The sequence below is a fragment of the Motacilla alba genome, chromosome 2 (assembly GCF_015832195.1).
Source record: "Motacilla alba alba isolate MOTALB_02 chromosome 2, Motacilla_alba_V1.0_pri, whole genome shotgun sequence".
Taxonomy (NCBI): domain Eukaryota; kingdom Metazoa; phylum Chordata; class Aves; order Passeriformes; family Motacillidae; genus Motacilla; species Motacilla alba.
The window spans coordinates 6,402,371-6,428,422 of record NC_052017.1 but is presented as its reverse complement, the minus strand read 5'-3'; the positions used below and the strand labels follow the sequence as shown (position 1 = coordinate 6,428,422).

Below are 26,052 nucleotides of genomic sequence, written 5' to 3'. Positions count from 1 at the left end.
ATTCTGATTTTGTAGTTGCTACGTACCATGGTTGATTGGTGGTTTTGAAAAACAGATGTGGTATTTAAAAATGCCATTTATATTGCTATTTTATTCCATTATTCCTAGCTTTTAATAAATGTTGGATTATTTAAGTGCTTACAGTTCTTTCATAATTTTCTTCTCCTGATTAAATAGCTACTAAGGGTCAGTGATAGGATCCAGCAAGGTCTTGCTGAATACTTTCTTGAGGGATACATTTCTGACCTTGACTCCTCCCAAGTTCCCTTTTCTATTTTTTTCTGTACTGAGTAAAATCTTTGAAAAAAGTGTGGCCTGTAAGAGTTGTGTCTTAGCTAAACCTGGCCCATCTCCACAAGTTTTCAGAACATCAAGGACAAAATAGTACAGTGGTTGTGTGTGTCTCAGAGTGGAGCTGCAGTTCTTGAAGTTGGAGGCTTTGGGCAGTATTTTTCATAGGTTTACATCTAAGTTCAGGATTTACCTTGTGCAGCATCCTCAGCAAGTGCTCACTGCAGGTATCATTTACTAAAAGGAATTTCTTGCAGGACTTTGGTTTTGTTGGCAGTCCATAAATGTAATTACCATTGCTGCTGCCTTGCTCTCCTTCAAGAGAGCATGTTATTATTTAAGAGCTCCATGTTCTTATTTGCTTATCTTGTTCCCTCTCCTCTCCTCTGCATTTCTGCTGGTAAAGTAACAGGATGCACCTTACCTGTACTGTCAGCAGGTGTTAGACATGGGCAGGGGTGAGATGTCCTGCAGATCACAGGACGGACTAAGCATTGTAGCCCACAAATTTGGCAGTAGTTCTCCTTGATGATCCCCTTCAATTTCTTTGCCAGAGCATTTTCTCTCTTTACACTGCAGTTCTGTTTACCATACACTGATATTTTTTCTGTCTCTTGTCCATGCGTTGGGGTGCTGGCAGATATTTTTTTGAAGATGTTCATTTCATCTGGTTTTAAAGAATATCAAGGTAGCTGTCAACACAGCTTTGTGATTTGTATTTTCATATGGGCTGGTTTTGTTATTGTGGACTTGTAGTAGCACTATTTCATGCATAATTTCATGCCCAGCTTTGAAACAGAGAAGAATTATGGTAATAAATATTGTCTGTATTCTAAGAATTAAGCAGATGCAGTACATAACTTTTCTTTGATTTGGTTTATGTTCATATTTGAATGTTACTTGACACTTCAGCTAGTAATCAAACACACACCAGAGTTGGTGTTGTGTTTTTATTGTGAAAAATGAGAGTGCCTGAGCTCAGTTGTTGCTGTATTTTATGTATGTCTTCCTGGGAGCCGCTGACCTGTTTTTTCCTAAGTTTACTCGAAATCTTACAGTGCTATGCCTTAAAAAGTATTGTTGCCTTGGTGAAAAAGTACAAAAGGATGTTACAGTGCTTCAGGGACTGTAATGAATCTGAGAAAGAAAAAAGACTGATTAACTGAATCAGAAAGGTGTGGGTGATTTTTTACAAGCAGACTGATAGACTCTGCTCTCTCTTGACTGGAGAACTGGAAGATTGTTGCATAGTTCTTTCTGGGAAATTATTTCTCTGGTGTCTAATAATAATTGTGCTTATTTATGACTTCTCAAAGTTTGGTGGTAATATTTATGTAGTCTTGAAAGGCAAGATGAGAAGAATGTGCAAGGTTATGTAGTACATTATCGTCCCAGAGAGAATTGTATAATGCCAGTAAGATTTTTGGGAGAACATCATACTTGAGTTCCATTTGCATTTCTGATTACAGTGTTTGTGGTTTTACGTTACAGCTTACAGAGCCATGGGGTTTTTAGTCATAACCTATTGACAGCATGGTGTCATCTGCCTTAAGTCTCCAAGCCCCATTACTGAAGGCATAGCTCAACATAGAATGCAAATGCCTTTCTATGACAAGAAGAATCTTAATTATCAGAGTACATTTAGAGTGGGTTTCATAAAACATTTTAAGTAAAGATTTGGGAGTGCCACTGAAAGACAACACTACCTACTAGTTTCCTTCTCAGTATTCGCTACCTCCTACTGGCCAGGGTGTTCATCTGCTAAATGAAGGAGAGGAACAGATCTAGCTAAAAAGTGACTAGGAAAAGAAATCTTTTAATGACTTGTTCTGTTTGTTTTTCAGCGATGTGCATTTTGTAAGCACCTTGGAGCCACTATCAAATGCTGTGAAGAGAAATGTACCCAGATGTACCATTACCCCTGTGCTGCTGGAGCAGGCACATTTCAGGATTTCAGTAACTTGTCCCTCCTTTGTCCAGACCACATTGATCAGGCTCCTGAAAGATGTAAGTACACAGTGTTCAAATGACACAATTAGTACCAGGTTCTATGAAAACTGCTCTGTCATAGGTCAGCTTAAGAATGTATTTGTTTAGATGCACTGTCACAGTTCACATACCTAAGAATTTATGTGTGTTCAGGGATAGACAAGATGTGAGTTCACACTCTTCTGTTTTTAAAGACCAGCAGTCCTGCACAGCAAAGTGTTTTTTCTTTTAATGCAGAACAAGGAAGAGATTTACTGGTAAGGCTTTTCTTCTGTCAGGTTTTAGTTCAAATTGATAGACTTCTTGTCCTAACTCAAATTAGGACCACCTTCTTGCAAACACATCAGCTAAATAATAGATTTAGGTCTGTTAGATTTAGGTTTCTTTATTTTGTACTTGTTCTACAGATGAGTTGGTTCCGAAGTTCTCAGCTTTATCTTGAGGAGAATAAAACTGTTTCTTTTGTAAGACTTCATTAAGGTTTAAAATGAATTTACTTTTGTTATGAGAAGATTAGTTGAGAAAACTGAATTAAAGTAATAGTTATTAAATATATTAATTAAATTTTCATTTCATAAGAATAGTCAAGTTTTGTATGCATAGGACTACGAAGTAATTTTTTGGGTTCATTGAATTGTTCATAATTTTGAACAAAATAATAATTGAAAAAAATATTTCTTTTTAGCAAAGGAAGAAGCAAATTGTGCAGTGTGCGACAGCCCTGGAGACCTCTTAGATCAACTTTTTTGTACTACCTGTGGCCAGCACTACCATGGGATGTGCCTGGACATTCAAGTCACACCTTTAAAAAGAGCAGGTTGGCAGTGTCCTGATTGCAAAGTGTGCCAGAACTGCAAGTAAGTGAGACTTAAAGGACATGGAGGAGGATGGTGTGAGATTCATGTGCTGTGGTTTTTGAAATGCATGTTTCATTAAGTGTTTGGGGTTTTTTTCCAAAGAGTGTAGATTATTTCCCCATATTTTCTGTTGTATTAAGTAGCTGAGCATACCCTTGTATTGGAAGCTTTGTTGTAAAAGAGCTGAGCTGAAAGTCCTGTGTGTTTTACCCCTAGAGTTACCATTATCTTGGCAGGTCCTGGAAAGCTCTGGAAAGCAGCAAAACATTCTGATTTTTTTCCTCCTTTTTATATACTGGAGGATTTTTCTCAAATTTACCAAATAAATAATTTTACTGTAGTGCCTTCACAGTCTTTTACTCAGCTGACAGTACAGTTGTGCCTGTACCTACACTCTGGACAGGTCTCCTGCATTAGGCTGTCTCATTTAATGTCTTTCAGAGGCAGATAAGACTCATTATGAAAACAAAACCGTGGCTTAGTTGAGCAAAGAAACAAAGTGACATGAGTGGCCCTGACTGAGTAGTTGCCCCAGACAAGGACAGAGACCATGAAACTTAGTTGCTCTGGCACTGTAAGGGTTCACTCAGAAAATTCTGACTGCTTGTCGGCTTGTTCTCTTATAACTTAATCTGATGGGCACTGCAGGGTTCTTTTGCTTGCTTGTTTTTTTTTTAAAGGACTTACTGAAAATGAAATGAGTTTTGTTCAGCTTCAATCAGATCAGCTGGGACAGTATGAAGGAAAAAAAAACACTCTACTACTGCCTCGTGTGTCTGATCAGTCAGTGCTTTCCTGTTTTCCAAGCAGAACACTTGGTATTTGCTAGCATTCACTCAACCCACTTCAAAAAAAGGGTGTTCCCTGATCACACAGAGCAGATAGCAAATCTCAGGAATGAAGCTAGAATAGAGAAGAACTTTCTAAAAAGTATCCCTGAAAATGTTGTACTGAGTAATTACAGCATCTGCTAACAAATCTTCTCTTTAGTGGAAAAGCAGAGAAAATGTGGTATGTCCATTGGACCACATGACATATGTCCATGGGTTCTGAGGGAACTGGTGGATGAAGTGGCTAGGCCGCTATCCATCATATTTGAGAAGTTTTGGCAGTCTGGTGAAGTTCCCACTGACTGGAAAAGGAGAAACACAGACCTTTTACAAAGGGAAATAAGGAAGATCTAGGGAACCACAGGCCAGTCAGTCTCACCTGCCTGCCTACCAAGGTCATGGAGCAGATCCTCCTGGAAACTGTGCTGAGACACATGGGACATAAGGAGGTGATGGAGACAGACACCATGACTTCACTGAGGGCAGACAGTGCCTGAAAAATTTGGTGCCTTCTGTGATGGAGTTACAGAGTTTGTGGAGGAAGAGCAACTGATGTCACCTACCTGGACTTGTGCATTGCTCAGCACTGTCCAGCATGGTATCCTTGCCTCTAAACTGGAGAGAAATGGATTTGACCGATGGAGCACTCCATGGATTCAAGAGCTGGGGTCAAGAACTGGAGACCAGTGATGGGTGTTGTTCTTCAGGGGTCGGAATTGGGGCAGGTGCTGTTGTAAACATCTTTGTTACGATGTGGGCAGTGGGGTCGAGGGCACCCTCAGCAGGTTTGCCACTGACACCAAGCTGTGTGGGGCAGTTGGTGCTGAAAAGAAGGGACCCCATCCAGAGGGACCTGGGCAGGCTGGAGAGGTGGGGCTGTGTGACCCTCATGAACTTCAGCATAGCCAAGTGCAGCGTTCTACACCTGGATTGGGGCAATCTCAAGCATAAGTACAGGCTGGGCAGAGGGGCACTCAGAATGGGTTGCCCACAGAAGCCATGGATGTCTCACCCTGGAAGTGTTCAAGGCTGGGCTGGATGGGCTTTGAGCAACCTGGTCTAGTGGGAGGTGTCACTGCCCATGGAACTGGATGGTCTTTAAGGTCCCTTCCAACCCAAACCATTCTTTGATTCTATAATTACTTCATGTGGTATGGCAGTTCTTCACCATTATTGGAAGAACAGCATTTTAAGCATAGCTTCATGCAAAGAGAGAGCTTTTTAAACCACCAGATCTCCCAGGTAATGAGGTAGTACCTAGCATGTATGATGCCATGTACTGCAAAGCTTTATCTAGGCAAATCTTGTTGCATGTTTACTTACTGCATTAATTTATTTAAACGAAGGCAGAACACAATGCCTTTAGATATTACCAAACTATTTGTCTTGTTCTCAGCAGATTTATTTTATCACTGGAATCTGTGGTGGAGCTCTGTAATACATCATTGTATAAAAATTGAAATCTCTTCCTTTAATGTTTGTTTTGCTCTTGCAGTCATATTGTCTGACATTGTAGGAGCTCCAATAGTCAGACTTGATGGCTCCTTTTTTCCTTTGGAAAAATTACAGTCAGCCTGCAGAAACAAGTACAATTGGATGTTCTCTTCAGAAAGAAATAAAATGTATATTGCAGATTTTGAACTGATTTCAGTACAGAAAGGCCATCAAATCTGTCTACACATGTGTAAGTGAAAGTGGGCCAATATCTGGTATTCAGAATGGTTGCACGGGCTCAGCTCTTGGTGAATAAACGTTAGTGGTATGCAGTTGTATTTAAAAATGAATTTGAAGGCATTGTCTCTGGAGATATTTGTAAGTAGTGTTTGTATATTTTTATGTGCACACCTGTGTCTTCCTGTTTAGACTTTTCTTGAAACAGATATTTTGTTGCTGCTTATTGAAGTAATTTTTGATCACTTCTTACTTTCCTTAGACACTCTGGGGAAGACAACAAGATGCTGGTGTGTGATACATGTGACAAAGGCTACCACACTTTCTGTCTACAGCCAGTTATGGATGCTGTACCAACAAATGGTTGGAAATGTAAAGTAAGTGGAAAGGTTTCAGAGTAACTCCTGGTCATTTATAAGAGCCCAAACTTTGTTATCCACACGGTGCTGGTGTATTCCAGGTGTATTGTGGATTGCTGTTGCTGTGTAATATAATTTGTAATTTCTGAAGGAATCCCACTTGGATGTAAATCCTGTGGCTCTACAGCTGCTCTGTTGGGGGAGCTGTCAGTGCTGTGGCTGAAGCAGCCTATAGAGGACAGTAAATCAGCCTCCATAGGGAAAAGAGAAGTGTAGGATCCAGGTGCAGTGGATAACCTGCAGTTAATAACAGCTGCTCTCGTGATACAATGGGAACAAAAATGTAGACTCAAAGCTATATAGTAGTGTATGTAATCCATACTTGAAGTCTCTTGATATTCAACTCCTCCTTGTTTACCAAAACAGTTCTGCAGCTTGTGGGTTCCTTTGCATTTGAGGAAAGCAGGATGAATTTGTTGTTTTATCAGTAACTTTGTAAGTAATTGCAGTGGAAATTCCTTTTATATGACATGTATATAATGTTATGTCAGTTTGTGGCAGTCATAAGATAACTGAGAGTAGTAATAAAAATGTTTGATCTCATAAGAAGTACTCCTTTCAAGTCAGGAGTGGTCAGGAAACTTCTTGCTGTTGTGTTGGTTATTCATGTTCTGCTATCAGATCTTTGGTAACTTTTTGTGTTATGGAGGACAAAAGCTATTAAATTTAATTCAAAACAGGAAAATGTCAGTTAATGGCAGTTCTATCACATTGTGAAATATCATAATTAACTACTAAATTCTTGTGATCTCTAGAACTGTAGAATATGTGCTGAGTGTGGCACACGAACAAGTTGTCAGTGGCACCATAATTGTTTGGTATGTGACAGTTGTTACCAACAGCAAGACAACTTATCTTGTCCTTTCTGTGAAAAACTGTGCCTCCAAGACTTCCAGAAAGATATGTTGCATTGTCACATGTGCAAAAGGTAAGTATCCAGCTTTTGTTAATTTGTACTAAAATGCATAAAGCTTATGATGAGGAGTGGGACACTGATGGGTTTCTGGGAAGGATGTACAGCGTGTTTGATGTACAGTGCCACAGGATCTTGGGCAGTTCCTTGATCCTTCATCCCTAAATACAATGAACAATAGCAGGTAGCTTTATTTTAATCTTAGCAAATAAGTATTAATTGGCAGTTACTTGAGAGTACCTGGCAGTTACTTGCTGCAAGCTGCTGCTGCCTGTTGGATTTAACCTATTTTGTGAGGAAGCAGGCTGAAAAAGTCATTGTCCTAAAGTTTAAAGACTCTTGTTTGCAGTGATCTGGGTTGGTTTTGGTTTATTTTTTAATTTTCAAGTTTACGTGTTCTGTTTAATTTTATGTCTTTTACTTTTTCAGTAATTAAAAAAATTAAAAATACACTATTTGGAACATTTTAAGAACGTAAGCTATGTTTCTTATTCAATAATATTGTATCTCACTGTGCAGCACCATGATGATGCTCTACATCTTATGGAGTCTGATTGGCTTTAGGGACAATTTAGGTCTTCATGTTTAAGTTTGTTCACTGTTTGATATGCTGACATACCATGCTTATTCCTCTAAAGCTCTCCATAATCAAGCTTTGGTTGAAAATCTTTATTTCCCCAAAGGAATGGGGACTATATAAAAATAGTGCTATTTTTAATGGATTTTTACTATGATGCTTTATATTTTCATTTCTAAAATCAGAGTCACAATAAATTAAATCACAATAAATTAATCTCCCCAGATGGATTCACATAGATTGTGACAGATCTCCGGGTAGTGAATTGGAGTCTCAGTTGAAAGACTACATCTGCACTCTTTGTAGACAAGGAGAAGGGGATCAGACTCAGTCATGTGATGTAATGAACACTTCTGAACTCATTCCTGAACCTGACAGTATAACAGGTAATCAAACTTAAACTTCACAGTTTCAAAATGCCAACATCAGATGTAATATCTGTAGTCTCACCAAGTCTTTTGTGAACCAGACACTCAAATTCTACTCTGTGAGGTTCATCCCTTTCTCTATCTAACAGCAGCTGCTCAAACAGAACATGGGTGGTTTCTCTTTCTGGCTTCAGGATCCTGGGTACAAACATGGGCTAGTGAGCACCATAATTGTGGCTCTCAGCCTTCCAGCTCCAGCCTCTCAGGCTGTAGCTGTAAACGTCACTGGTTTATTCTGGACGTGGTACAGTTCATAAATGTATTTATTTGACAGCCTGGCTGTTTCACTCATTTGTGCCTGGTAGATATTTTTGAAGACATTCAGTTCTTCCGTTTCTCTCTAGCTGCTGGTCAGTCTCATAGTGCCTGTTCTCCTCACTTTATCCAGGAAGGACAGAGCAGTGGGAGCTGGACTGTGTTCAAGTTGTTTATTTAACTAGACAGCTTTTAATAGGTGTCCTTTTTCAAAGCAGTATATGATCAGTCATCTTGTTTCTGAGACATTCTTGTCTAAGCGGACACATCAAGCAGAAGGTGGAAAGTTGTGGAGAAGTATAAAGTATGTTTTAAAAAAGAAGCCAGTAACAGTAAGGAAGCACAGGGAGGACTTGGATCTGCTGATCTGAGCCCAGTGGGTCATCCACAAGAGCTGTGTTACAAACTCAAAACTAAATGCTTTTGTGTATTTCACACCATGTGCTCTGTTGGGTAGCACCTACACTCACCCAAGCTGAATCTCCCTGGAGAAGCACAGCTGTGGTTAAATTCAGAAGCAAGGTAAAATGTAACAGATTAACTGCACAAGCCACTGCCATGTGCAATTTTTGAGCTTGCAGCAGTGCTTGTGCACTGATCTCCTGTTATCCATAAGTATCTGTGGTTTTGAAAGCCTGGTAAATTTTGGCAGGAAAGGGGAAGTGTTGAGCTGCAACAAAACACTAATATTTGTGTTCAAACTGGTGTTTTGTATAAACAAGTCATCCCTTTGATGTTAGCCTGTGCATTACCTTTTGTGAGCTGTAAAGACGTGATGGAAAAGGTGCTCCTGGAGGAAGGGCAGTGACAGGAGGGAGATGTCTGTAAATGAGTTCACTCTGTCAGTGAACATGGCCACCAGGTTAGGAAGAGTGGCCACTTCAGATGCAGATCATTTCCCTCCTGAAAGCTTAGGAGAAGCTGTGGACTCCCAGGCACGTTCTTAGAGAATTTTGTAGATGTCCAAATCAAAACATACTCTGTCACAGCTCCTAGTCTCCTACAAAAACCCCTTTTGAGTACATAGCAGGTTAATCTGAAGGCTGAAGTTTTAAGCAATGCTTCTGTTAGGATTTCTAGCTGGTAGAAATGTTGACAAGCATGCACTTGTCCCCAAGGAAGAACAAGACTGTCATCTCACCTGCTACGAGTAATCTGGAGCTATTACATCAGTAGAGTCATGCAGGGTTTTATACCCAGGAGAGCACTTCTGTACTTTTAAATCAGATTTGAAGCCAATCTAAATGATCATTTCCTCAAAGTTAAAATATCGCTCTAAAGTTGGCAGAGTCTGAGAGCAGCTTTTAGGGCTCTAAGAGTAGTATCACCTAATAGTTGTTGGCTTTTTGAACATAAAAAAACCTGTCTTTCAGAAAGCTGTATTTGTTTCACTTTTTTTTTTGTGCTAACATCCATGGAGGATCACTTCTCTTCAAGTTAATGCTTGCTGTATGCTTTGTTTTCTATACTTCATCTAGTGCATTTTAATGAATTTCCTTTACTGAAAGAGCTTTTACACAAGGGGAAAAAAAAGTGTTTCCTGTTTCTGTGCTCTATAATGATCCTGTCAGCCAAAAAAACACTCAGTTGTGCCTTTTCCATGCAAAGATAAAGATATCTTAGTTCTAAAGTGACAAAATTCAGTTTTCATGTTGTGGAACACATAAGGTGAAAATCAGTTTTCCCAGTGCTCATGGTAGATGGAACTTCATATCTAGGCCATAATCCACTGTAGTATTTGTATACAAATTTGAAGCCTTCATGCTGCCAGTTCTGTTGAATTTTATAGACTTGGAATTTAAGAAAATTCTTAACTTGCATTGCTCAAGCCGTGCAGAAGTCTGTGACTGTGTGCATTTTTTCATTATTAGGTGTATGTAATTGCCTTACAGACATCTGAAAGCTTCATTGTTAATAAGTAAAATGTTCTTAATTTTTAAGGAGTACTGTGTAGTCTCCTTAACCTTCTCACTGACCTGACTTGTCCTAAATCCTGTCATACCAGTCTCTCTTTAGCCAAAAGGTCAAACAGTGACAGCAGTTGCTGATGCCAAAGTCGTAGAATAAACACAGCAATTTTAATAACTGTTTTGCTTCTCCTTAAGCTTGTACAAATGAAATGGAAATGGAAAGTGCTGGAGAGGATATGGCATTTCAGGAACAGCCCATTACAGGTGATGGCCCTGATCAGGAATCAGCTGTTGGGTGTGTTACAGAAGGTAAGAAAGAGTTTTGCACTCTGAGAAAATACCAGTTCAGAACCCTTCAGAACCAGAACCTTCTCCCAGTCAGTAAGGTTTGCAGTGTTTTATAAATGCAAGAGCAAAAAGCACCTAGAAAGCAGTAGGAGACAATTGCAACAGTTTCATCTGAGCTCTCAAGCAAGTGTATTAACTTCTTTGCTTAATAAAAGAAGTGTTTTACTGAAGGCAAAGAGAGTCTTCAGAATATTTGTGTTGCTTTACTTGTGTTTGTTTTACTTTTTTGTTGGGACTGGCTTTTTCCAAGCTAGAAAAATAGTTGAATGCTTTGTATGCTGAAAGTTTATTGTAAAAGTCAGTGACTTGTTGCTATTCAAATACTGCCACTCACGCTTTCTCTTATGGTTGTAACTCCACAGGCATCCTTGGTTAAGGATTTTCTGGGGTTTTTTGGGGTTTTTTTTTCCCGTTTTAAATAAAAGATAATCTTTGACAGGGTGGCAGCAGCTATCATTTCTGTTTTGAGAGAAACTTACCAAATGCACAGAGAGGAGCAGCTAAAGAAGGGTCAAATCCATTAGGTGTGTTAGTGACCAATATCAAGGGTAAAGAACTTGCCAGTATCTCCCATGTTGAGTCCCAGGTGATGTTGGAGGATGGTTGCTATAAGGGGAGACAAGAAACTTGTATTTCAAGACAAAGTAAAAAAATCCCAACTTTTCAGATTAGCTGAGATCACTCAGTTGTGCATCACTGCCGGTGGTAAAAGGGCCACGATTTAAACTGTGAAGAAATATTCAGAATAAAATATGCTGTCTATGAACTTAGTGGCTGAGGAAGTTGTAGCAGTGTGAAGAAGTTTAAGAAGAGTGCAAGTGTAATAGAAATAAATGGCCTGTAAGAGAATCAGGGCCCATCAAAGGAAGGTGTGAGAAGCCAAATTCAGAGCAAAGGATGTGGTTTTTTATAGAGTGGAACAAATACTCTGGAACTCCTTGATGAAGAAAGTTATGGATGAAAGGTTCTTAATTTGATTCAAGGGAGAGCTAGAGAAATAATTTTTTTGAAAGAAATTCATAATATATTAATAACTTAAATTAAACCAGCAGCAGCTGTTTTCATTGCAGTTGATTTCTTAAAGTCTGAAAGAGTTTCAGGAGGAAAATGTTTTTTATTTGTACTTGTCCTGTTCTTCTTAGCTTTTTGGACGTGTTGGGACAGTTTAAAATACATTAATTTATGATAGCATGCATCTTCAATACACAGAAATTAAAAAGAAGAAGTTACTTTTGGCTCCCTACTTGCAAATGTGTGTTCGCTTCCTCAAAAATTAATCTTGGGTCTATTTTCTTTTAACTTACTCTGCTGCGTTTTTGGGAAGAAAAATAATGAACTAAAAATAACAAACTACTGTAAAAATAGGTACAAAGAGAGATGTTAGTGAAGTATATTTTAAGCTACATATTGAATTCACTGAAGTAAAGTGATACGTGTTGGCCTGCATGATGTGTACCAAGTATACTTGTTGATCAGAACACCAGAAGTATTTTTTCTTTTTCACAGTGAGCCTTTAATATGGTTGCACTTAATTACAGGCATATCACCAGGAGAAAAGACCACACAACTGGAAGCAGAAGTCTCTGCTGAAATCAATTCAGCTGAAATGGAAATATCTCCTAAAAAGACACCAGCATCTGGTGACAGTCAGAGTGAGAAAATGATGGAAGTGGTAGAAGGTGTTCAAGCTGTAGCACAGCAGGAGTTGGACAAACAAGCTGAAGAGACACAGCTGCCTCAGGGTAGTGTGGAGGTATCAGAAGTGTCCACAGCAGACTCTCGGTCTCTGTCCTCAGTACCTGAGACCATGACTGTGACACCAGAAATTCTGGAGACTGAAAGAAAAGGAGATATTTCTGTCCCCGTAGAGCAACAACTGGAAATAATAAAAGTGCAGAAAGATATAGAAAAGGAAGAAACCCATGAGAAATCAGAAGCACCAGCTCTTCTAGAAGTAGAAAGTACTACTTCAAATGGAGGTGTTGCAAATAGTTCACCAGTCAGAGACAAACCCATAAAACTGCCAGCTGAGACTTGCCCCTCTCTTCCCCCATCACTTAATCTAAACAAGACAAACATGTCTTCCTCACCAGATGTTTCTCTAGACTTGCATTCTGCACGAGATGTGCAGCACAGTCAGCCCCCAGTGCTGCCTCCAGCTGCTGGGAGTGCTCTCCCAACCACCTACATATCAGTCACTCCAAAAATCGGCATGGGCAAACCGGCCATCACCAAACGCAAGTTCTCCCCTGGGAGACCCAGATCCAGACAGGTAAGCACATGCACTGTTCCATTATGTGTTTATTAAATTGCAGTATAACTCCTCAAATTCGCCTGTTTCTTATAAAATACATTGATTCTCCTGATTGTGTAGTTCATTTCTTCAAGGAATTAATGTTCTTGTAAATAAGGAAAAGTCAGCCATCAAAGCTTCTCTGGTGAGAATTTCCGTTTCTTTGGGCTCATGGTTAAAGTAGACTAGAAGAAAATTTGTTGTGTTTTTTGTACAATATGCTACAAATGCAGATAGACATAGTGCTGTGCTATTTAACTTACTGTTTAATATTTTTCATATATGCATTTATTTAATGCTGCTACTTTCAAAGTGTGTTAAAGCTTCTTAAACTGGCTTTAGAGAAGAACCATCTACAGCTCTGTGTCTGTTACTCTGCCAGATATTTTCTTGATCGATGTTTTTAATGGTGTGGCAAATAATTTTGTGGTTTTGTTACATTAGGAAATACCATGCAAGAACTGTCTTGTACAAATCGTTGTGGTTTGACTAGGATTAAATTTGATAAGTTAAAAGAATCCTCAAGTGTGTCACTTTCTGCAACGTCTTTCTCTCTATTTGCATTGTGTTCCTGGGAAAATGGTTTATCAATCTAGGGTATTCATTTCTTGTTGGTGAAATTCTATACAAAAAGTGTGTCAGTTTGACAAGTTAGTGTTTCATCTTCTCATCACAATTTATTTTTAGTCTTTGGGACTTCCAAGTTGATGATTTCATGCTTTTCTGGACTTGGTTAACAAAGCTTTTTTATATATTGCACTATTCTTTTCGTTTTTACATGTCATCTAAGGGTTCAAAACTTTTGCTTCCTAAGGTATGAGAGAGTGTTCTGGAAAGTTTTTCTGCTGTTTCCACTGAGTTTAGGAGATCTGTGTTTGTTGTGCTGCAGTTTGGTTTTCCTGGGTCACTGTACAGCCAGGTGTATATATCGTATTTGCAGAAATATGTTAATGCCTTAAACAAATTTCTCTTCAGTACTCTTAAGTTCCTACTCTGGGCTTTTGATGAAGGCCTGAAAGCTGTTGAATGATGTTCTGTAGACCATGAAAAAAAGAGATTTTTAAAAGTCCAGTTACAGGCAGGTGGGTTATTTTTGAGCAAGATGTAATTGGACAAGTGCATGATGTGGAAGGCATGTATTTAAATCACTTTGGATTGCAGACAGAAATAGGTTTAGGTCTGTTTTGTGGGGGCTTTAAATTATTCTTTCTGCTGAAAGCATTCATTTTTTAAATGTGTGTGTACTTTTCCGAATGGAGAGTTGTGCACAGGAGCAGAAGCAGAATCACAGAATGGGTCAGATTGGAAGGGATCACAATGGGCCATCTGGTCCAGCCTCCCTGCTCGGGCAGGGTCATCCCAGAGCACATGGCACAGGATTGCATCCAGCCAGTTTGGTTTCCTGCTACATGGGGATTCTGTGGGATAGAGTTGGAAGAACACTGTGTTAAATGGTGTTGTATTTATTCTGTGTATCTGAAGTGAACAGAATGGAAACAGTTCTTTTTGCTATGCCACGGTGTACTAGAAAGCATAAGATTAAGTCACTAAATGGAAGGCATTACAAATTTTGGCTCTGAAACAGTGGTAGGTGAAGAGTTGAGAGCATTCTGTTGAATAATTTTGAATAAAAACCAATAAACTTCTGCTGGTTTTGTAAATTCCATAAATAATATTTTAGTATTATTCCAGTGTGTGTTCCTTGAGAAATATCTTGTTCGGAGATGCTTAATTTTCGTCATGGAGATGTTGGTGATCACTGTTCCACAACACACTGAATATCTGTTGGTGTTTTAAGAGATTGTTTTAAATGAGATTTAAGAACGCAGAGCACTGTGATGGGTTTGGATGTGTGCTGTCCTGGATGGAATGGATTTTTTGTTGTCTTCACTTACATGGCATCATGAAGTATGTTGTTGTAAAGGTAGATGTTGGAAAAGAAGAGGAAAAAAGAGTCTTTTTCAAGGATCAGTTGTTGTTACGGTTTTTATGCTTGGTGCTTGGTTGGTATTTTGGTGTGGTTTTTTTTTTTTTTTAATGAGGAGAGCTGTATTTTCAAGTGATTAAAGTTTGTTCACAACCCTAAAATTACATTAAATATTAAATTGCAAATCCAGCTTTGTGCATTTGCAATTGCAGTAGGATTCATAAAGCGTTAAGCAGCTAAACACAGTCAGTGGTAATTTAGTGAGATCTCCTGACCCTTGCTGACACTGGGTTTCCTTTTGTTATAATTTACTTGCAGCTGTGTTGTTCAATTCTGAGGACTCAAGAATATGATGGAGAATTAGAACTTCCTGTTTCTGTCACAGTACATAATTATTGCTGGGGTTCTGATGTAAATGAACTGAATAGAAGTTTCTCTTCAGTGTTGTGTGGTAATAGGCATTAATTAAAAGCCAAAAATATAATTAATGCATCTCTTTGATGTAATTCATTTGTTCGTGGTATTGTGGAAATGTGTGTTTTTAATTAAGTTTATCTGACCAAGAATTCAAATTTTTCTGATCTACAATAAAACTTGGATTGAATTTCCAATTTAATTCTTAACAATATGGTTCATGAATCATATACAAATCATTTTGTTTTGCAAGACTGAATATTTCATATTCAGGTTCTTTTAGCTTTTTAATCTTTTGAATATATTTAATCACTAGAAAAGTTATCTTCCTAAAAGGAGAATAGTTTTGTACCTCCAAACTAAGAGTAGTTAAGTATTTTCAGCATGTTTAAGATCTTGAATTTTGACACTGTGAGCATGTTGCCTCCTTTACAGATTGATGTAAAAATTGCTTCTTTGATAAATAGATTTTCTTTGTGTTGCTATACAGATTTTCTTTGTGTTGCCACTTTATGAGAACAGTTACCTACCATGCATTATGAATTTTAGAAGTAATGAGAAAATTAATTAAAATTCAATGAAAGTTTGAATTTTACTTGCTAAAATTGACTATTACTTTATATTAAAACTAGGGCTGGAATATTTAAGGCATATCTCCTGTACCACAGACCTGCTGATGTAGTTGCCTGCCAGTGTATCAGATTTCCTTTTCCCCCCCCATTTCTGACATGATATCCCTGTTCTGTCAGGAATGTTCTGTCCTTGTGCCTTGGTTGTGAACTTGTCCATCTCTAGGTCTGAAGTTGAGAAGGTTTCTGTCCAGCACTGTTCCCCTGTTAGAAAGTGATAAACCTCTTGATCTTCTGAGTTGTCTGCATGATGACCACCTATCTGCAGTCAAGGAAAAAACTGGGATAGCAAAATCTTCCAACCCAGGGTGTTCATTCCAGCACACTGAGTGGAACCCTTGAGCAGCTGCTGTCAGGAGCTGTTCTTCTGGAGTAGTTTTGGAAGCCCCTTGGCAGAGGGGAGGCTTTGATGGCCATCCCAAGCACACAGGTGCTCTGGGCACTAAGCAGTTCGTAGGTTGTGTGTCCATTTACCACCTCACGTGGGCAGAATTGTCAAATTGTTTGGGTTTTTTTAGCTGTTATGTTGTCCGTATTCCTTTTCCTGTGCAGGCAGAGCTGAACTCCCAGAAAGCAGGTTTATGCTGAATATCACTGTGTCCACACTGTGGGTTATACCAAGTGTTGGTGTTTTCACCTTGGGACTTTTATCCATAATAAAGCTTTTGGGTCACTGACAAGCTTTCTGTTTTGGGTGCCAGATCACTTGAGGGATGATAGCTCTGTTTTCTGAAGGGGCACCTGTTAGCAAGACACCTCTTTACAGTTCAAGATTAATGTATGTTTTGATGGAGTTGTTGATTCCAAAGAAAGTAATTTCCCACACATTCTTGATGAAGAAATTGCATTTCAGAAAAGGAAAAAATAAAACCCAACACATTTTGCAGAGCCATCTCGTTTTCCTTGATGCTTATTATTATTATTGTACATCCCAGTATTCAAAGGTGTAAATGTGTTTGGGCTTGCCCCTGTGAACAGTTGTGAATAGTTGGGATTGTTTGTATGCATGAGGTTTTTCCATATCAGCCCTGGGATTATGATGCTGAATAGCATTCTGGGGAAGGTAAACCTACACTTTTCATCAGTTCCATTCTCATCCTGCTATTCAATATTTTTTACTATCACAAATTTAGAATTAGGAAAATGTACTGTCCTTTATTAATCTAATGTGTAGATTGGCAGTGAAGTTATTTAATGGTGTCTGTCTCCTGCAGTCTTTCTTCTGTGCTTGAGAAAGTCTTCCACAGATTTTTACTTTCTATGAGGAGCCTCAGCATTTTTTTCCTTGGCTGTCTTAGCATTTTCTTTTCATTTTGCTTTTATTTCTACTGACAGTCACACAATATCTCACCATGATGGAACTACAGAAATAGGGATAATAATTAGTTAAAAAGAGCTTGTAGGTACACCATATAGATGTATATTATTACATGTACATAATAACATGTTAAAATGTGATACCACAGCATAACATGAAAACACTTGGGTGAAAAAAATCAGTGGTAGGGTTTTATAATGGTTTATTTGTAGCAGACTTGCAGGAATGAGCTGCTTTGTTGATTACCATGGCTATGTTCCTTTCCTTTTGTCTAGTGGTTTATTCATATTCCTTTTGTTTGCTGTGCTTCTCAGACTAGTTGTTGCTGTGATTGGGGGTAGTTTAGCTTCAAAAGTCAACTGAGGCCATCAGTTCTTTCAAAATGTGATTTGGAATATAAAAGGAGATGTTACCACCTCCAACTACTGTCTTCTTCACTGATGCAATAAAATTTAGGCATGTAATTTGTTGTTGTTACGATTGCTTGCTTTAGATTTGTATTAATCTTTGTTTATAAAACTCATTTTGTTGTGCTTAATCATCAGTTGGAAGTAAATATTGATTTTAGGGCATGTTTCATCGAGAACCTAAAAATTTCCCACTTTCTGCTCACTCAGTGAACTAATTTACTACTTAAGTTAATGTAGAAATGCCTATGCCTGCATGTGCTTTGCTTTTCAGATTTTTTTTTTTTTTGTTGCTTGCTTTTTGCTTTTTTGCCTTTTTTGCTTTTTTTTTTATGTTGCAAAGTTTTATACATCTATTTTCTCACCTACCGTATCCTAGGGGGCTTGGAGTACCAATAATACAGTGAGCCCACCTTCCTGGTCCCCAGACATTTCAGAAGGTCGGGACATTTTTAAATCCAGACAGCTTCCTGGCAGTGCCATTTGGAGCATCAAAGTGGTAAATAACTTGAATTTATTTTCATGTATCCATTGCTATCTTTCTGCTGTAGAGATTAGTGGTGAAATTCTGTCTCTCACGCCTTAATTAATCTTCCATTCTGTTACTGTTCAAGAGCTCTAAAAATTATTGAAGCTCTGGAAGTTTCAGGTTAAAAGATGTGAGCTTTCCAGAGCATACACTATGATGGCATTGCCTTGATTTTCGATGGCAAAGAATACTTTGTATTACCCAAATTTTGTGTGTGTTGAGTACATCACTTTTTGTGGTTGGCTTTACGTGACTGTCAAAATAAATTACCTGAGAAGGAAAATGTCTTTAAGACTGGCAGTAAGGTAAGCCAGGCATGGAAAGGAGCAGAGATCTGAAGGATGGCTTGAATTTGTTGCTGTGGAGAAATCTTGCAGAGTGAATTCAAAGTGACATCATTTTTAGCTGATGGGGGAATAAACAACAGCTTTTCTACCTGATTAGATGGACCAAAATTGTATCCACAGTGACATTTACTGTTAAAAACACCTGAAGTAACCAAAGTAGAATTATTTAGTTTAAGTAAAGGGAAAAAAAAAAGCTAAATTATGAAACTGACAAATAACTGTAGCTCCCAATATTTAAGTTCATCTCACTTTAACACTCATGCTAATTTTATTTTGATTTGACATCAGCTTAGCTTTTGCTGCTTTAAGCATTAATTTTCAGCTTAATATTCAGCATTAACATTGGTATAAGTATGTGCTTATTCCTCTTACTAGTTGTGTGAAAATAACAATACTGACACCTGTTCTGAAACAGAAAATTAGAAACTTGTCAGAAGACTTTCCATGTTAAAAAATTGATGAATGTATGTCCTATGTGTGTAAATGTATTAGCTCCATAGATATCTAAGGACATTTTTTGTTTCACCTCAGCCTCCAGCAGCATCCTTCCTTTCACTCCTCAAATATCATTGTTACATTAACTTGGTGTGTGAGTCAATTTAATTTCTTTTTTCTTTATTAGATGGATGTTAATAAAGTTTTAACATTGGGATCCTTCAATTCTCCCTTTAATTATGACCATAAAGTTCAATATCTTCTTTAGGCCAGGAGTTGGAATATTTGAGAAATACTGTAGGGAATATTGAGCCCATAGTGCTTCTTTCCATTCAAGGAACTCCTGTCTCCATCAGTAAAGACCCTTCGTGTCTGTTTGACACAACCCCCATGGAGCTTTGTTGCTCCCATCAACGTTGTTTTACAGAACAAATGTTTTGCCTTGGTATTAAAAGTATTTTGCAGCAAGTGTTTGGAAACCCCATACTCTTTATTCCATACTTGGGCTGTATTGGGAGCTGAGATTATTGACAAATATGAAATGCAATAAATAATCTCAGTGCTTATTTTGTTGTAGGAAAGGTACTTATTTGAGTCCATGCCATAATTATCAGTTACACGGATTAGAGGCTTTGAGTCACTTTGTAAAGATGTCTGATTTATCAGCCAGAATTTGGGGATGTGAATATGTTTTTTTTCTCTCTGGAAATGATTAGAGAGGATTAGGAACACTCTTGTGCTTAGTTCATTTTGAAATTTTAAAGAAAGAAAAAACAAACAAAAAAATCCCTTAAATTTCAAGCTTAAGTCACTGTATGAATAACAGGTAATTATTAGTAAAAGCATACTTACTCTCCCAAGGATAATTGTAGTTGAACACACTGAATACTCCAAAGCACAACACTGCAACTCTGCCTCTGCATCTTAAATAAGGAAGGGAGAAAAGAAGCTCTCTGTAAATCAAGTGGAGATTGTGTAAAAAAACTTGACATTATGGGGAGTGTTGATCTGAGTGTAACTGATAGAATTAATATAAAAAACTTTCTCTGTATATGTTGAATTAAGAGAGTTTCATGGAGCCAGCTCCCACTTTTGAGTGGGACTCAATCCTAATAAATTCCAGGTTTCACTTGATTATTCATAGTGAAAGAAAAGCATCTATGATTACCAGTAATCAAGTGTCCAGACCCTGTGTAAAAGTCCCATGACTGTCTGGGCTGAGTGTTCAAAGAGAAAAGAAAAATGAATCATAGAATAATAGATATATTTTGGAAACTTTGCAGATGAGATGGGGGTAACTGTTGGGGGAAATCCAGATTTCCAGTTAACTCCTGAGCAGAATATGAATATTCCTGGTTTTTGCTGCTTTCTCACTGATGATAAAGGTGATCATATTATGCCGTGTAAGTAATTAAAGGTTTTTCACACAGATTTATGCAGAAATTTAGTTGACCATGCCCTGAGGTGCTCGTACTCACTGCAAATCAGTGGTTTTTTACTTAGGTTTTTCCCTAGATGAACTGACCAAGTTTGAATCCCATGTAACAAAAGAACTTGAGAGGTTGCACTTACATTGTTGCCTTCCATTGAATAGGGCCGAGGATCAGGATTCCCGGGGAAGAGGAGACCGCGTGGAGCGGGTCTGTCAGGAAGAGGCGGCAGAGGAAGATCAAAACTGAAGAATGGAGTCGGGGCTGTGGTCATTCCAGGGGTAAGGACATTGTTTTACAGTCATACTGCAGTCTGTTAATATAACAGTTTTATTCAGTTGTAATTCCTGTATTAAAATACTGCATAAGAAACCAGCAAGCCAGGGGTGTTTGATGGAGCCTGGCTGTTACTGCTTGTGATGAAGAACCAGAACACTACAGCTCAATGGGCCTGAGGCAGTTCTGTGCTGCTCTTGCCATTTAAAGACACAACAGTTGGGAGTCTTAAAGTACTCCTTCCCTTTCCTCGGGTGCAGAACATGCTGGGTAAAGGCAGCACGGACTCAAGCAACCCAGGAGGAGAGAGCAGGGTTTGTGCATGAGGATGTAACAGCAGCCATAGGAGACTAGAGCAAAGGTTCTTCTAGCCTGAGTGGTGGTGCAGGAGTGCAGAACAGAAGAGGAGATATTTCAGCAGTTTGTGGCTTGGGGACTTGCTGAGCAGGAGGTGGTGTCTTTGTCTTGAGCTTTGTCATTGGAGCTTTCTTTCATAAATCTGCCCATTCACTTCAAAAAAACTTTAGGGAAGCCATGTCTGTTTAACCTTTTTCAGTTCAGCTCCTCAGCTTGTGTTTTTAGTGGCTGCCTCCTGGATTAGCTGCCTGCCCCTCAGTGCTCTTAGAGAGGAGACAGTGGAAAGCTGGTTTCTGTTCACTTCCTCCATCCATGCCACTCAGTTTCTATAGACCTCCATAATTTCTCCTTTTCCTTCCACTCTTGACTTGGAAGTATGGAGGACGCCAGTATTTTGAGTTTTTCCATGTATGGAAGCTGCTCCCTATTTCTGATCATCAATACCAGTTCTTTTGTCATGTTAATTTCTTTACTTTGTGGACTTCCATCTGCCATTTTATAGTCCAGCCGTCAGCTCTATGAAGTTCTTGTGCAGTTCTTCACACTTGCCTTTTGGATTTTATTACTCTGAATATCCCTGTCCTGTTGGCAAGCTTTGTCACCTTGCTTCTCACTTGATTTTTCAGATTGCACATAAGTGTGTTGAGCACCACCACCTGTTAGCAGGCAGGCCCTGTTAGATTTTGACTAGTGCTGTTCTCCCATGTACAAAACTGATAATTTAGTTCCCTCTTTATTTTGTGTCTTGTATCAGTATAGGGACCATTCATGTTCAGTTTAACTTTTTTTAAGTAGCTTTGGTGAAGGACTTTGCCAAAAGAGTTTGGTGGGGAAGTCAGTTGCATCAGTCACATTTCCCTGTCCCCAGGATTGCTGACTCCTTCAGAGAGCCCTTACAGATCATGATTTACCATAACTAAAACTTCCTTGACTCTTTAATGGGTTAATATAGAAGTGATTCTCAGTTCTTTGTTGTGATCAGATGTGTTCTATTCTGTACACAGCTTCTGTCCAGAAACCCTTGAGAAAATAATGATTATATTTGATGTCTCTTATTCTTCAGGAGCACTGAAGTGATTGTAAGCAAGTGATGCTCACTGAAGTTGATAGTTAAGCTACTTAATACTTGAAGTATTTTTAAAACTTGAAAATCCTACTCAGTCCTAGTCTGCTCCTCATAAGAAGAGGGATTTTGGCATGAAAAACTTGGAAATATGGACTGTGAAACAATTCTTTTTTTCTTTTTTTTTTCCCAGTGTAGGCTTGTTCTATTGGAGCGTTCCTTTAAAACGTTGATTACCAACAAGCCCTACATATTTTAAGAGACATCCTGTTCCTTGTGTTCAGAGAGGGACTTGCTCATTTTTATGTCTTTATTAAGTAATTCCTGAGACCGTCTTCAGAGCTGTGATTTTGTGTTCTTACATGTAATCTGTTTGAGTTTGTCACACTTTCTGCTGCCTGTGTAATAGTATCTTGGGATACTCTGGTGTTCTTGATTTGAAAAAGCAACAATCATCTGTATGACTTTGCCCTTTTAAAGCTCTGGATGGTCAAGATTCAGAAGCAAATTTGTAATTTTAAACATACAGGATGAATTCCACTTAGGCTAGTTACAGCACCTCTAATCAATTGGAGGCATTCACATCATTATTTTGGTGGTACAAAGCACAAATCTGTACTTCAAGAGATGCTGGGGTTTATAGATCAAACTCCTTAAAGTTTTTGTAATTGATCAGAGGAGAGTGATGTAGGTAACTTGCTATAAATACAAAATGGACATCACTCTCCACCGTTTCCTACAGAAATTTGATCCTTTGACTCACCACATTGAAGGCAGCTCCAGAGTTACAGAGATGTGGCTGCCTTGTGGTAGATGAAGTTAGCAATGCCAAGAGATCAGCCTTTTGCCAAATAAGTGTTTAAAATGGGGGTATTTTCAGTCAATTTGCACAAAATAATTCTTACTCAGCAGTGGACAGCCACACAGATATACCTTGGTATATCTTGGGAATGCGGGAAAAGGTGGTTACAGGTTAACTCATGGTGGGTCAATGCTGGGGTTCAGCAAACACCAACATTGCAGTCATTCAGTCCTTCAAATTCTGCTCTTCTGCATGTGCAATTACAAGAACTTTGTGAAACCTGTGGAAAAGTAGGTAAGGGAAGTGCTGTCCCTGAAGGTATCAAGGTGTTTCAGGTGCTCTGGAGTTAACTGGCTAGTTACACCTGCAGTGCTCTCAAATACTTAGTAATCAAAACACGTAAAGAATATATTCCCTTTTTAGCTGTTTCTTAGTAAATGCTGAGTTTCAGCAGCTGTGTATCAGAGGGATTCCTCTAGCTGATACTGTGGTATTTATATTTGTCCCTAGAGTTACATTTGGATTTGTGAAATATTTAAATTATTATTTAAACAAAACTTATCTGTGGAGGACTTACACTGTATTTAAAATAATCCATATATATAATTGGAACAGCTGGTGAAACAAAGTTACATTTCTCTAGCATACATTTAATCTTTTTTATGGAGCTATGTGCCCTTATATTCCTGGTTCAGAGATAATAGTTGGGGCTATTAGTTTGAATTCATGGACAGCAAATTCTGTATTGTAAGAGTCACTTGAAAGTCAGAATACAGTTGAAATGTTTCATTTGTGTTTCTCTTCCTGAGAATCTGTATATGAATATGCTCAGTAAATAAAGGGCAGATCAGAATAAAAATTACTTGATAAAAAGAAAAAAATTACTGTCTACAGTAAGAGCTGATGGATTGAGATCAAAATTGCTGTTTCAAGTTCAGTGCAAGTTTTTATGGTAAAGATTGATAAGCCTCATAAAATGCTTACAGCAAGTAACTTTAGAGTCCTTGCTGATTCCTCTAACATACTTGGAACATTAGCTAAACCTCATTTTAGGCAATATGGGACAAACTAAATTTCTGCAGTTGCTTTTTGAATTAATATTCAAAAGTCTGTCACTGCAATTAACTTTTTGATAAAAAGAACTTCAGTGTTTACATGCAGGGAACAGAGCAGACTGGGCACAGTATGACAATTTCTGCTTAGTGATTTTTTTTCTTAGAGTATGTCTTTGCTTCCATTTCCATTTGGAAGTGTAATGGGATAATATGTGAAGGTGAAAAAAGGAGAGGAAGAAGGATATATGTGTAAAGCTATAATACTGATCATGAGAAAATGTGATTTAATGCAGTAATTTCTGGTGGAAGTAGCTTTTTATGAAAGTTGAAACTGTATGAGTAAATACGTGCAAAACTTATTTAGACAATGTTTCATTTTGTCTCATGTCTCATAAAATGTGATGTGCTTGGTATTTATATTTTGTGGTTTTTTAATAGGTCACAACCATGGATATTTCATCTAATAAAGATGAGGAAGAAAACTCGATGCATAATACAGTTGTCCTCTTCTCTAACAGTGACAAGTTCACTCTCCATCAGGTTAGGATAATAGTTACGATTTTTCATTTTGTTTCCCTGCTCTTAATTAGAAGAAAGTGAATGAATGTCCTTGTTGGGAGTTGAATTATACAGCAAGCTAGTTGGATTTTACAGTTACATGTTTCAGAATGTAGTGGCTGGCACGTGTTGAGTCTGCTCTTGTGTGTCATTGCAGGATATGTGTGTGGTTTGTGGGAGTTTTGGCCAAGGTGCTGAGGGCCGGCTGCTGGCCTGTTCCCAGTGTGGGCAGTGTTACCATCCATACTGTGTCAGTATTAAGGTGAGTGCTATTGTTCCACACAAAAACTACTTGATTGCACTGTTTTCATATTGTACTTTAATAGCACTATGCTGCCTTCGGTTTTGTGGTAATTAGGGGAGTCATTAACTTGTTAGATGTTCATCAGCTAATGTGACCATTATTTGTATGTGACTTATGAAAGACTTTAATTAAATGTCATTTTATAGTACGCATAGCCTCAAGAGAAATTAACCTTTTCGTAATTTCGCAACCATAAATAGTGCTGATTATCCAGCAGTTGGTTAAAATAACAGTTTGAGATACAAGTTTTAAACCTAGATACAAGCAGAATTAAAAACAAAGAAAAAATTACACTGCATCTTCATTTACTTGGGGCATAAGGTTTAGTTGATTCAATTTGCCTGTTGGCTGTCAGAATTGACAGCAGTTGGAGTGGTTAATTAATACATTTTACATTCATTAGTCTAGGAGAGAATGTGTGAAAATTAAATTTGAATGCTGTGAAATGACCTAGCAAGCACAAAATAAGCTATTTACTGCAGTATATACACTGTACACTTTTCATTGGTTGTAAGTATATCTGTGTAAAAGTAAGAATTTTTAAAAAACATGTCAAAAAACTTTATTTTACACATACTTTACAAAATGCCATATGCTATTTCATGCAATTATAATTTGACTTTTTGTTTATATACTACTCTTGCATTACATATTAATTGCAGTAAGTTAGCTATTTGCTTCAGATGCCTAAAACTCCACAGTCACATCATGACATGAGAGGATCAGGTTTGTGCCCTCTTGAGGAACCAGAATATACACAAATCTCTGAGAGCTGACAAGATGCATCCCAGAGTCCTGAGGGAATCAGCTGATGCAGCTGCCATGCCCCTTTCCATGATATTTGAATAGTCTTGGCAATCAGGTGAAGTCCCAGGTGCCTTAAAAAGGGAAACACTGCAGCTGTTTTTAAAAAGATTAGAAAGGGGGACAGTTTCTTTCTGTTTAATCCATTCCTGATCACTGAAGCTTCAGAAAGTCTAATTGCTAAAGAGCTCCTTGAGATGTGGATGCTGTGCCCAGAAGAGCATCCTGAGCTCCACAGGCCAGACCTTAATTTATACATTGATCACACTTCACTGAGCCATTTTCAACTAATTCTCACCTTGCATTTTTCAGATTACTAAAGTGGTACTTAGCAAAGGTTGGAGGTGCCTGGAGTGCACAGTGTGTGAAGCCTGTGGGAAAGCCACAGATCCAGGGAGACTCCTCCTGTGCGACGACTGCGACATCAGCTACCACACCTACTGCCTGGACCCACCCCTGCAGACCGTGCCAAAGGGAGGCTGGAAGTGCAAATGGTGTGTTTGGGGCTGGGGTCAGAGGTGCTGATTGCTGGCCTCTTCTGCTTCTCTCTGTCACTTGGTATTTGTAATCTCACTTGAATTGTAACATGGTTTTAGTTGTGTCTAAGTCAGGTGTG

General features: G+C 38.4%; 1 protein-coding gene across 10 annotated transcripts in view; it reads left to right on the top strand.

The window, feature by feature from the left end:
- The window catches only part of KMT2C (lysine methyltransferase 2C), a 188,872-nt gene that overhangs the window by 99,554 nt on the left and 63,266 nt on the right, over nt 1-26,052 (top strand). For 9 of the 10 annotated variants that reach the window (XM_038125688.1, XM_038125762.1, XM_038125724.1 and 6 more), the window contains 12 exons: nt 2,136-2,298; nt 2,966-3,137; nt 5,901-6,015; nt 6,813-6,985; nt 7,773-7,933; nt 10,336-10,449; nt 12,027-12,760; nt 17,856-17,975; nt 20,382-20,498; nt 24,209-24,310; nt 24,486-24,590; nt 25,749-25,930. In XM_038125688.1, the coding sequence (XP_037981616.1) occupies nt 2,136-2,298; nt 2,966-3,137; nt 5,901-6,015; nt 6,813-6,985; nt 7,773-7,933; nt 10,336-10,449; nt 12,027-12,760; nt 17,856-17,975; nt 20,382-20,498; nt 24,209-24,310; nt 24,486-24,590; nt 25,749-25,930 (2,258 nt within the window). The remainder of the gene's footprint in view (nt 1-2,135; nt 2,299-2,965; nt 3,138-5,900; nt 6,016-6,812; nt 6,986-7,772; nt 7,934-10,335; nt 10,450-12,026; nt 12,761-17,855; nt 17,976-20,381; nt 20,499-24,208; nt 24,311-24,485; nt 24,591-25,748; nt 25,931-26,052) is intronic. The other variant, XM_038125734.1, reaches the window with a different exon arrangement.